The sequence below is a fragment of the Vitis vinifera genome, chromosome 3 (assembly GCF_030704535.1).
Source record: "Vitis vinifera cultivar Pinot Noir 40024 chromosome 3, ASM3070453v1".
In the NCBI taxonomy this organism is placed as follows: Eukaryota; Viridiplantae; Streptophyta; class Magnoliopsida; order Vitales; family Vitaceae; genus Vitis; species Vitis vinifera.
The window spans coordinates 18,398,074-18,411,203 of record NC_081807.1 but is presented as its reverse complement, the minus strand read 5'-3'; the positions used below and the strand labels follow the sequence as shown (position 1 = coordinate 18,411,203).

Sequence of the window (13,130 nt, the reverse complement as noted above, 5' to 3'; positions counted from 1 at the left end):
CATCGAGTGGGAATCGGACAAGAGAAAACTCAAAGAGAAAAAGTGGTTGCGTGCCGCTTTGTTCTCACCACCCACTGGTTGTAAAGATAACGGGGAGTATCAGGTTCTTCACGCTTTATAGAGAATAAAGACACAAAGTTACAAAAGAAGGTTCCAAAACTTACTACAATATATTTGAGACTCGATGCCATTTTTTTCATTAAAAATTTCCATTAAACCTCTTTACAGGCATTTTCACTTTTAAATCCCCACATTGCTGAGAAGATGGCCTCCATGTCTGAGAATTTTCTCAAGAAAAGAACAACGACAAAGAGAGTTATTCAATGCAGCAAGTGCTCCAGCAACATTGAAGTCCCACCAACAGCCCAAACTATCCACTGCAGGCAGTGCAACACTTATATTTTGGTTTCCAGAGCTTCCCGGTCGATCAGTGGCAATCCTCTGGTGATGAGTAAGCAAGTTACTAATTCAGGTGCCACCCAACCAAGGTTAAATAAACGGGCACTTCTTTGCGGCGTGAGCTACAGGGGCCTCAAATACAGGCTTAGAGGAACTATTAATGATGTCAACAGGATGCAGCAATTCCTCACTAAGCGCTTCAATTTCCCGAAACAGTCCATTCGTATCCTAACAGGTATTCCAAGAGTTACTAGCCTTATGCTCAGTTAGATAAAAACATTAGACAGGGGTAGACCAAGTTTTAACATGATTAGCCAATCATGGTTTTATTCATGAATTAGAGAGAATAATCAGGTACTCCACAGATAAATTATAGAGAAAAGAGGACAAAGATATAACGTCGGAGTCTGCAAATAACTTCATGTTTTCCATTTACCATATATCTTGTAGTCATGTTAAGTCGATATCTCTTTTTTTTTCCTCACATCTGTATGGATCTTGCATGATTCTCTTTTTTTTTCCTCACATCTGTATGGATCTTGCATAATCCTTACAAATCGATATCGTAACTTTTCCCTCTCATGACTTATAATATTTATAAAAATACTATAAATAACTTTTTTTATCATCCAATAATAATAATAATAATAATAATAATAATAAATAAAAATAAAAACAGAAGGAATGAGAACACAATTAGAACTCTAGAGCCTTGAAACAATTTCATGTTTGGTATCTCCTACCCTTTTTTTTACATGCCCATCTAATTAACTTTTTTTTTTTTTTTAAATCTTTCCTTTCATATAATATTTATAAAGATATTTTAAAAAACTTTCCTCATGATACAACAGAACATATTTTGATAAGCAAATACAATGACATGACTATGTATTACATAGAAATTTGAGATACACTCCAATACATTTATGCATTGATGGAGAGTTAAAGTACAAGTCTCCCATTAATGTCTTGAATAGTTGATGAGTTAAGTCCTGAAGAACAAATTAAACCAATTGAGCTACTGAATTCATGAAAGTAAAGCTCAACAAATATATGGATTTTTGTTTCCCTTTTTGGTGTTGATTTGGATAATAGGTCTAGAGCAAATGAAAATTTACTAATTTGTCTGTTGGTGCATCAATTTACTTGCAGAAGATCAGCCAAAAGAAGAAGATACTCCAACAAGAAAGAACATTGAGAATGCCTTAAGATGGCTGGTGGAAGACTGCCAGTCAGGCGACTCACTGGTGTTCTACTTCTCAGGGCATGGCCTTCGACAGCCAGATTTCAACGGGGATGAGAACGATGGATTTGATGAAACCTTATGTCCAGTTGATTTCAGCAAGGAGGGTATGATCCTTGATAATGATATCAATTCCATCATTGTTAAGCCCCTCCCCGCTGGTGTCAAACTTCACGCCATCATTGATGCCTGTCACAGTGGAACCATTCTTGATCTGCACTATATTTACAAAATCAAATCGTAAGCAAAGTGTCCATGCTTCTAGCTTATATCGAATTATGCATAATGAACTTGCATGTCACATGAAAACTGAATCACTTCCCAGTGGTTGATAGTATTTATAGCCTTCAATGTTGGTTTAATTTTCTTTTCCTGAATCTATTAAACATGAGATAGATTTAAGTGCATTTCATGAATTGGATTTGAAAGGAGTTGATCACAGTGTTATTGGTAATAATTTGATGATAACAGTGCATTCTTATCCATCAGGAACAAATGGGAAGAGGATGTTGCTCCATCAGGTAGACCTCCTAAAGGTACAAGTGGTGGACTAGCTATCTGCTTCAGTGCTTGTGCTGATAGTCAAAGAGCTGTTGATACTTCTGTAAGTACGAAAAACGATTCTCTTTTAAGAATGATACACTACACGTATCCATTTGCACTACCTTATAATTATATGAAAATAAAAAGAGATGGAGATATGGATGAGAAGTGGACGAGTTTGAGAGGGATGTAAAGTTTATGAAGTTAAGACCTAGGGAAAAAACTCAAAATAAGGTCTTTCGGAATTTTAGTATAAGAGAAAAATGTTCCAACATAAACTTGACATCAACCAAAAGCTAATAAGGGGTCTTTTACATATCCTTACATATATAGTTGAGGGAAAATCTTAAAATGATATATTTAATATTCTTTTTAAAAATTTTCTAGAGTATACTAGAGTGATTTGTATATGAAAACAGAAACGAAAATAGGTCGGATTTAAGACAAAAACTCAAAATGACATTTAATTTTAAATTTTAATTTATATTGAAATGTGTTTGGTATATGGAAATAGAATTGGAAAAGAATAAGAATGGACGTGAATCTAAATATTATGTGGAAGAGAAGAACCAAAATTCTTATACGAATGGATTTTAGTCATGACAATGAATTTTTTGTTCTTAGCTTTTAGTTATAATATACAATTAGGATAATGAATATGAAATGGAATTGATTTCACACCATCATTCCTTCTTCTAGCATTTTAGATATGTCTTGTAACGATGGGAGGAGTTAAAATGAAAGAAAAGATGTGTGTGTATCAGAGGGTATATGCTATATAGAGTTTCCATTTGATCATCTATTTGAAGATAAAAAAGGTTTTTATCCATCTATCTACCATGACCATCAGTATTTTTGAGTGAATTTATATGAGGTAGACTCACTTTTTGTTAGAGACTATGGCCCAAGTTTTATATATGCAATCACAGCATTTGTATGGTTTATTTGGAAAACAAAGAAGTGGAGCAATGGACAATAGTAGAGGAGCTTAATTTATGGAGAGGTGAAGTCTAGGGTTATAAAGTTGAGGCCTATACAGACCCAATCATATTCTGTACTAGCTTGAGTGATTTAAGTTAAAATTTGGGTTTGAGTACTAGACAAAATATGGGTTTGGGCTAAGGCAGTCCAAACACGACCAATTTATATGAAATTTAAATTATATAGGTAAATATATTATTTACTAATAATAAATATTATTTATATTTTTATTGTGGAATTTTTTATTCATTTTTATGGATTGTAGTCTAGGATTGTAGTTATTAGGTTGATTGAGCAAGTCGAGGTTGTAAAGTAATATATTGTTTTGAAAAATGTCTTAAACTTTGAGTTAAATGGATTTAAAATCCAATTATTTGTTTGTGCGTTTAACGTGATCGACAAGTTGAGTCCAACCCAAATTTAGAAAAATAGGTTTTGATCGGAATAATTACTAATATAATGAAGTGAAAGAATAAATAATTATTAGTACAAGGTTGACAAAACGCCACCATTTTCATTTTTATATTGGAGTAAACGGTAACAAGCATCTTTTATACTTTCACTTATGTCTCAATTTGGTGCTTAAACTTGTTTTTTTTTTTTTTTTAATTTTCTCTTTTGCCTTTTTGGTATAAATAAATAAATAAATTTAAGAGTAGACTTTCCATTATCTATACCATGATGGAAAGTTAGATAAGGTTTTACTATATTGAATAAACTTGTTTCTTCTAAGTTGGATCGACTTTCATGAATGCTAAAGTGGTGATCATCTTTCCTTTTTGCTAATTTTATATGTAACTTATGTAGATTTTCTCGGAAAAGGGCAAGCATATTTTTGCTCGAAAGGATATGTATGGTGCCATGACTACCTTGTTCATCCGAGCAGTTGAGAGTCACTCCAATATAACATATGTTGGAATACTAGAGTTCATGAATGAAGAGTGTGAAGCCATGAATATACGAGGGAGATGCTTCAACCGTCCAAGCTTAAGGAGAATGTTCAACAGAGGATTACTACAGGTAATCTCTTCTTCTATATTCACGGGATCTATAGATTAAAAATAATTATTTATACCATCAACTACGCCATTATTATTATAATTGATGATGATGTGAAAGTCACAATTAGTAGAATTTTTTTTTTAGAATTATTGGTTAATTCTATACACCAATCACAAGTGGTTATATATATATGCATAGACCTTTCTAACATGATATATGTGACAATGTGGAGTTTAAATGTGGACTAAAGGTTGAATGTGCATAGGATCATGGTTAAAAGGGCATAAATTTGGCTTGGTTTTAGCGGCATTAATCAATCTTGTGACATGGTTTAATATAGAGACTATTTATTGACCACAACAGTAAACTTGAATTAAACATGCGAGCGCAATATATATAGATTAGTATGATCTAACTTGATGTTTAAATAATTATTTTTTATACTCGGGTTTTCAATCATGGGTTTTTAATAAAAACTTAATTGGAGTTGAGTTTGGACAATCTAAGCTTCAATAGAACAAAATCTAATATCTCATAATATTTATAATTTTATTATTTCATGTAATAATATTTATTTTATTTATTTTTAATTAAAAATCAAACCACTGTTATATCATATGTTTTCTCACTTTATTAGAAGGATAACAAAATTATTTTTACCCATTTATCATTATCTAAAAATGTTCCATTTATTATTTAAAATTCCATACATATATATATATATATATATATAAAGTTATATAAAGCTTTGAAAAGACACTTCACCGTAACTTTATCAACCTACTCTAACTTAAGTTCAAAAATATGAAATTTGTTTAGACTTGAGTTGAGTATCTCATATTAGAAATCAAATTAGATATTTCTTTATTCAAATTGGACTTGGATTGACCACAAATCCGATCCAATCCGTTTAAGTTATAGGTATAGCTAAAAAATGAGTCGAAAAATATAAGAAATATAACATCTTTCCATATCCCATGAAGTGGAGTTTGAATGTAGACCTAGGCTGAACATGCTTAGGGTCATGGTTGTGAAAGCATGGTTTTGATTTGGTTTTAGCATAACTAATCCATTCTAGAGTGTGACATGAATTATGTTTGGACTATTTCTTACTCATAATAGTAAATTTTAAGTACGTCATGATTGAGAGATAAGAAGATGGACATTATCTTTTGATCCCTTGCTCTTATTGAATCTTGTGATTATGCATTCATGAATTTTTTCATTTAATTGTGTGAAATATTCCTTTCAAAGCAAGCATTGCTCGTATCATCAGGATGACAAAATAAAAATAATATATATCTTATTCATATCAATTTTTTCTACCATCAATTATCATCTACCACATAAGTTGGAATGAATAGAATTTTTAATTATATCGTGATAACCATTGGTCAATTTCGAGGTATGAACTTTGATTTATTATACGTATTTTGATTGGTTCAAGTATTCATTCAAGTTATTTTCATGAATTTTTCCATAAAATTATCATTTCTTTTATTTTTTTAATTCATAAATCTTTAATTGTCCTTCTATTTCTTAAATATGATGATGAAATTGCTTCTTGTGTAGGAACCTCAATTATCATCCTCCAAGGATTTTGATGTCGATGAGAAATTCGAATTGTGATCCTATTTTTGAGAAATTTTTCTCCAAATAAGTCTAGCTCAGTTTGCATTAGAGTATTGACATGTTATCATAAAAATCAACCATAATTAATTGTTATGAGGTACTTCCTTCGGTTCAAGGATAATTAAATTGACATTGAATGGTAAATAAAGGAGATGATTGGTTTTCGATGTCTTTTTGTCATTTTTAAGGAATTCTTATGTGGTTATATTATAGAAAGGAAAAGTATTGATACCACAACACCATGTTGATGTGGTATAACTGTCCATTTATATTCTATCATCACAAAGCTTAAAAGTAAGTAAAAAAGAGAGTTATTTGAATTTAAAAATATAAAAAAATGATCAAGGGAAACTTTTAGTTACTAGAGAAACAACTTTTGAACTTTCTTTGTAATGAAATAATTTATCATTTTATATTCATTTTTCTAATCAATTTGTTGTTTATTGTTAGAGGACAAATGATTAGTATGCAAATTATATGATTTCTTAAGGCTAAAATGATACATAAAGACAAAGAAAGTATACAAATTATCTTCTAGTGTATTTAAGCTAGTACCCATTTTGAATTCAACATTGGGAAGTAGTAAGCAATTGTGTAGAATTAAGAAGGATTTAAAGGCTTATGTCCTTTCAAAGAAAAAAAAAAGCAAGATTAGAAGGAAGAGGAAGCGATAAAGGAGTGAAATTCAAAGAGATAATTGAAGTATTGAAATAAGGAGTATTTCAATACTCCATTTGACACATTTCGATACATATCCAAACTAGCGGAAGAAAAAGGTGTTGAAAAAACTATTTGATACCAAGGAGTGATGTTAACAAAATGAGAAAATAGTGAAGGATGTGCGGAGATCCGATTGAGCCTTGGTGGTGTGGAATCCCAATTCGATACTAGAGAAACCATTTGATAAAGGCTAAAAAACTCACTATGGGTTCTAGAGCTACAATTTGATTATTGAACAAAAAGGAGTTTTGGTATTATGTGGTATCAAAATATACAATTAAACTCATGCTGTAAAAAATTGAAGGAGATTGGTGTATTGTTATATATCAGATTGGAGGATGTTGTATCAAATTTTGTGGATTCATGTTCAAGCATCGTAATATCAGTATATATAGTTAGAGAGAAGGATAAATAGTTAGTTAGAGAGAGTTTTTAGATCTAAAACATTTTCTTTGTCATTTTCTCTCATTTCTTAGCATCTAAACATGAATTTTTTAGTTGAATTATTCATGATGGAAGACTAAATCTTCCCTTGACCTGTAAGACTGTATTGTTGTAGTGAAAAATAAGAGAAGAGTAGTGTAATACCTTGTGGTGAATTCTAATTCCTATCTCTATTTTATTTTTATTTTTTTAAGTATTAAATGATTGAATTCTTCTTAATATTTCTAGGGTTATTTGGTTAAAGAGATTAAAATAACTCTCATATTTGCAAAAGCAACCCACCCGTCGAAAAACATAAAAATGACCCAATTAAGACAAAAATGCCCCTTCTTTTATTTCTCTCCAACACTTAACTTTTCTTTTTCTGCTTCATTCTCTTCTTTTAGGTGTATAGAATGGACTCCTCATCTTTCTTTCACAAACCCTAGAAAAATTCTCGTCTATTATTCCCAAACCCTAGAAAACTTCCCACCTCCCATCCCCTCTTTCATTCCCAAACCCTAGAAAACTTCTTATTCTCTTTTTGTGAAGTTATCTCATATTTTATCTCTAAGCATGAAAGAAAAACTTAGTTCATTGAAGAATGATAAGCAAAAGAGGTTTAAAATGGAAACCAAAAAGCAAAAATCTCAATTGCGAATGGAAGAGGAAAGTGAAACTATTGAGCAAAAATCCCAATTGCCAACGGAAAAGGGAAGTGAATCTACAAAGCCTGCGAGTGTAATATTCACGTTTTATAAATTTTTGGAATTTTTAGGAATGTTATACAATAGTATTTGAGTAAGGTTAGGTTTATTACTTAATGTTTTTAAAATTTTGGAAACTATTAAAATGTATATATATATATATATATATATATATTAGTTTTATATTGTTATTAGTAATGATTTCATGCAATGACATTGATTACTACTCAAAAAGTGCTATTTGATAGCTTGTAATTAACTCTTTTAAACACTTTTGAGTAGTAGTTATTGCCTTTTAACCCAATTAACATGTTAAGGACCCTTGCAATCATTTCTAATCAAATTGTGTAAGTTTTGGTGTTTTTGTTAGTAATTTGATCACCAAAACAATCCAAGAATGAGGGAGAATTGTATATAGTTCATGGAAAAGCAATGAAGAGCTCAAATTCATGAAGAACCAAGCTTTGGAGCTCCATAGCCCTTTGCCAAAGTCGTTCAAAGTATGCAAGGAGAGAAGCAAGGAGAGAGGAAAAACAGAGTGAAGAAAACAGAGGACAAGCAGCTGCAGTCTTCATGCGCACTTTTGGAGCACTTCCCGAAGTCCATTTTCTACATTCTATATACCATTTCAAAGCTCAGGAAGTCAAGAATCCAATGCTTCAAACGGTGCACGATTCGGAGTTGAAACGAAGGAGTTACAGCCATTGCAAGCAGATCACTCCAAAGTGTTGCGAAATCAGCCTTTTGTTGCGAGAATTTCGCAGCCTTTTTGTACAGTGCTATGGAATTCCTCCTGAAGCCACCCGATACATGCCGCAAGCTGGAACGCTGAGAACCTCAAGGTGGAAGCCAACTTAGCAGCCCTGCGAGTTCAGCTTGTTGATGCGAAAATATTTCGCAGCCCTCTTGAGTGTCTGCGAAATCTCGCAGACACCATTTTCTCCTGCGAAATGGTCCTTAGTGCTTCCCGATATTTTTGCACCGACTCTTTTGGATATTTTTCTTCAGATATTTTTGTATAAATTTCCATTCTTCTCCTTGTAAGCCACCAACCACAAGATTTCTTAGCTAGGAAGGTTGGAAAAACTCCTCTATATATATTCCCTTGCATCCACTGTAAAAGAGGGAGGAGGACCATATATGTAATCCAATATATAGAATCAAGGAACAGAGCACTTGCTCTGTTTTTCATATATATTCTTGTCTTCTCTTTCATTTTCATTTTCTAGCCAACCAAACTCTGAGGATTTTTCCTCAGAGGATGAGAGGCTAAGCTTTTTGTCTCTTGGAGCTAAGGTAGCCGGGTAAGTTTCCACATGCATAATTTGGATGTTTTGTTGTTTTAGTTTTTAATGAAGAGAAAGTGTAACCCGTTAGTGATTTCTATGTTTTTAGTTAACTTAAAACACCTTAGAGTCACCTGGGCCAACACTTGGTAAGGCAAGTGATTTCCAACCATGGAAATGCACTAGTTTACCCCTTGCGAGCCTTTGGGAGGTGACTTGAAGGTAGGATTTTCTAGAATAGCCAACACTTGGTAAGCTTTTGGACTCCAAGGAGACATCCATTAGTTATCTCTTGCGAGCTTTTGAAGGGAAGTCCAAGGTTAAAGATCATCTTGAATGGTAAGTGCTCGTGAGAGGCATGAACCATTGCAAGTTGCATCAGTGAGAGGGATTTAGTGTTTGAACCCATTAATGGGAAGCATTTGTACATCACCGGTTAGAGAATTAACTATATGTTAATTCTCTAATGCGAGGAAAATAAACAAGTGACCGGAACTCTCCATTTTGTATGAGGAACGAGCCTAGTGATCTGAACTCCAAGAAACACTTTTCTTTATAAGTAAAATCAGTTACTACTTTTGGTTAGTTTAAAACCAAATTCTTTTCTTTCAAACATCTTTATGTTTTCTTTTAAAGCTAACCTTGAAATGAAAAGGCACCAATTCAGCTTTGAATTGATATCATTTGTGAAGTGAAAACCCATCCCAGTGAACGATCCTAGAGCCACTATACTATAGTAGCTTTGTCTTTGCTACCCTAGTATATGGTGTTATAGGTTATAAATTTTGTTGATTAATCCCTCAATCAAGGAGCACCAGCTGGACACGAATCAGCTGAGACACCAATTGGGCACGAATCAAATGGCGCCGTTGCCGGGGATCGAACCTCGAATCAAATGGTGCCGTTGCCACTGCCGCTGCTAGGGACGAATCAAATGGCGCCGTTGCCGGGGATGGTGCCACTTTACAGTGATATCACCTTTTCAGAGTACTTGTGATCTTCATCACAAGTTTGGTGACTTTTCTTTTCCTTTTACTAACTCTTTTTATTTCTTTGTTGTTCATATTTTAGTATACCTTTTATTTAGTTTTTAGTTTACCTTAATCTTCTTTCTTTGAATTGTTTTTCTTTTGTTTTCTTTTGTGTTCTCTGTTTGTAATTCACAATTTGCTAGTTGTGCATGCCATATTGAATACCATAGCAGAGGAAGCCATGAACTTCATGAGTTATGTGGCTGAAGTTTCAAGAGAATGGGGTGAACCAAATGCTCGAGATATGGGGAGAATGAAGTCTCAACCTAAAGCTAAGGGTGAGATGTATATTTTGAATGATGGCATAGACATGAAGGCAGAGATTGCAGCTATGGAAAGGAGATTGGATGAGCTAGAAATGAACCAGATGCAACCAGTGCAAGCCATCTCTCAGACACCATTGCAAGCTATGCCTTGTGCCATTTGTCTATCTTATGAGCACTTGGTTGAAGAGTGTCCTATCATTCCAGCCAAGAGGGAAATGTTTAGTGATTGCAACACCTACAATTCCAATTGGAGGGACCATCCAAATTTCTCTTGGAAACCACAGCCACCTCAATATCAGCAACCTGCTCAAGCACCACAGCAAGCCTCAAACCTTGAACAAGCTATGGTGAATCTTTGCAAGGTCGTGGGAGATTTTGTGGGAAAGCAAGAAGCCACCAATGCTCGAGTGGATCAAAGAATGGACAGAGTGGATCAAAGAATTGATAGAATGGAGAGTACTTTGAATAAAAGGATGGATGAAATGCAAAATGATCTATCTCAGAAGTTAGATATTCTCCAAGATTCAATCTCAAGGCTTTCCAACCTCAACACAATGCAAGAGAAAGAAAACTCTCCTTCTCAACCTTATCAAAATTCCATGAGTATCCATGAAATGGAGGCTGAGGAGGGAGAACCTTCACAAAAGAAGGAAATTGAAGAAGTGATCACTCTGAGGAGTGGTAAAGAGGTTGATCTGCCCACATGCAAGCTAGAGCATAAGGTAGAAAGTGAAACAGAGAAAGAAAAGAGGGAGGAAATCAAAGAAAAGAAAAAGGGGGAAAGCATAGAGAAAGATGACTATGATTTTGATATAGATGAAGAACCACAGAGGATAGTCATCAAGGAAGAATTGATGAAGAAACACATGCCTCCACCTTTTCCCCAAGCTTTGTATGGCAAAATCATACAAATCACATCTCAAGTGAGGGATGCAAACTTCATATGGGATCCGGGCAAGCTAAATCAGGATCAAATTTTTTGATGGACTTAGTCTTTTTAAAGACTAGCTAGTCCATATCTTTTTGTTTTGTTAATTTCTTGTTTTAATTTTGATTTCAATGCTTTAATTTTGATTTCAATGCTTTAATTCTAATTTGTTTTGATGTAATATAGGTTTTTGGATGATCAAAATCAAGAGGAATTGCAAAGAAATTGAAGAAAAAAAATCGGAGCAAAATCGGAGCAAAATCAAAGTCAAACGGAGCGAAAACAGGGGAGAAACAGGGGAAAAACAGGGGTCTGCGAGATTTCGCAGCCTCTGCGAAATCGAAATTTTGCTGCGAAACCAGTTCGCAACCCAATTGCCCTCTCTGCGAAAGTTTTCGCAGCTGCGAAACCAAATTTGGCACACGAGTGCCACTTCGCAGCACAGTGGCCCCCATTTCGCAACTGCGAAAGCGGCTGCGAACCACCAAAGCATGAAATCCTCCATTTCGCAGGGAAAGCTCCATTTGGCAGGGTATTTCGCAGCTGCGAAAGTGAATTTGACACACGAGTGCCACTTCGCAGTACAGTAGCATCCATTTGGCAGCTGCGAAACGCATTGCGAAGTGGTAAAGCTTGATTTCGCACCAAAAGTCCCATTCCGCAGGGTATTTCGCAATGGCGAAGCCGGTTTTGGCACACGAGTGCCATTTTGCAGCACAGTGACTCCCATTTCGCAGCTGCGAAATGGCTGCGAAGTCCCAAAATTGAAAAATCCCAATTTCACAGCCGCACCCTCATTTCGGAAATTTTTGGACACATCTCGATCACTTCCCGAAGTTCAAATTATGCATGCAATATCTCGTTGGAAAGCTTGGGAAGTCACGAGTCCATAGCTTCAAACGGTACTCGATTTGGATTTGAAACGGAAAAGTTATGGCTGTTTGAAGATGACTGTGCAAACCATGAACGGAAATGTCGTACCTCAATTTTGCTACTGTTGGACACGTTTTTGAAGCACTTCCTGGAGCTCAAATTATGCATACGATATCTCGTTTCAAAGCTTGGGAAGTCAGAAATCCAGTGATTCAAACGGTATGCGATTTGGAGGTGAAATGAAGAAGTTATGGTGGTTTGAAGACAAGCGCGCAAAGTTGAGTGAGAATTTCGCGGTTGCGAAATCACTTTTGAGCTGCGAAATCACTTTTGAGCTACGAAATGGCTATGAAATGATCTCCAAGCTTCAGAATGGCTGCGAAAATGCTCCAAGCTTTAAAAATGGTCTGTGAACATGCCACTTTTCTGCAAAAATGCTCCAAGCTTCAGAAATGGGCTGCGAAATTGCCCATTGCCTGCAAAATGATCTCCAAGCTTTGAAATGGTTGTGAAATCACCTCCAAGCTTAGAAATGGCCTTCAAATTGCGAAATTGACTTGTGAAATGGAGGGTGATTTGCAAAAACACTTTGCAAAGCCAAGGGAAGTTGCTAAAATGCCAACAGAGCCCTGCAACCATGCATCTGAAGAGAAGAGCCCTGCACACCCTGGGATCACACACACCAAGCCTCTCACTCCATTACTGACCTCCTTAAACCATCAAATCCCATAGCTACCAACTAAGAGCTCCAGCTGAGGAGACTATGCCATCTAAGGAGACTACCAGAACAGAGGCCAAAGTCCTGATCCAACCTATTCAAGAGGCCACCACAGACACATCAGTTCCACAGGACCTTACCATTACTTGATCATCTCTTTATTTTTTGTCTTTACATATTATATTAGTATAGATAATTCCATGTTTTGATGTCTTATATTCTGAGATTGGATGTATTACTGATGATACATCATACATAGACATCATTCTTGTTTAAACTTGGCATTTTTTCTATTTTCTCTACTCACTAACTCTTATGTTTTCTTTGAAACATGTGGTTTCTCCTATACGACTCAAACTCCATGTCACTCAAGAGGTA

General features: G+C 34.8%; 1 protein-coding gene across 1 annotated transcript; it reads left to right on the top strand.

The window, feature by feature from the left end:
- The first annotated feature begins 200 nt into the window (after positions 1 to 200).
- Positions 201 to 5,967, top strand: LOC100255633 (metacaspase-1-like). Its single transcript, XM_010649862.3, has 5 exons — positions 201 to 634; positions 1,552 to 1,882; positions 2,132 to 2,246; positions 3,974 to 4,186; positions 5,741 to 5,967. The coding sequence occupies exons 1-5, from the start codon at positions 265 to 267 to the stop codon at positions 5,795 to 5,797; spliced, it is 1,086 nt and encodes a 361-aa protein (XP_010648164.1). The 5' UTR covers positions 201 to 264; the 3' UTR covers positions 5,798 to 5,967.
- The last annotated feature ends 7,163 nt before the right edge of the window (positions 5,968 to 13,130 follow it).

What these genes read in the sequence shown, in the direction of transcription:
- LOC100255633 (XM_010649862.3), top strand. Translation starts at nt 265, where the DNA reads ATGGCCTCCATGTCTGAGAATTTTCTCAAGAAAAGAACAACGACAAAG. An exon ending in AAAGAGCTGTTGATACTTCT is followed by an intron (nt 2,247 to 3,973) that starts GTAAGTACGAAA and finishes TAACTTATGTAG; the next exon opens with ATTTTCTCGGAAAAGGGCAA. An exon ending in TCAACAGAGGATTACTACAG is followed by an intron (nt 4,187 to 5,740) that starts GTAATCTCTTCT and finishes CTTCTTGTGTAG; the next exon opens with GAACCTCAATTATCATCCTC.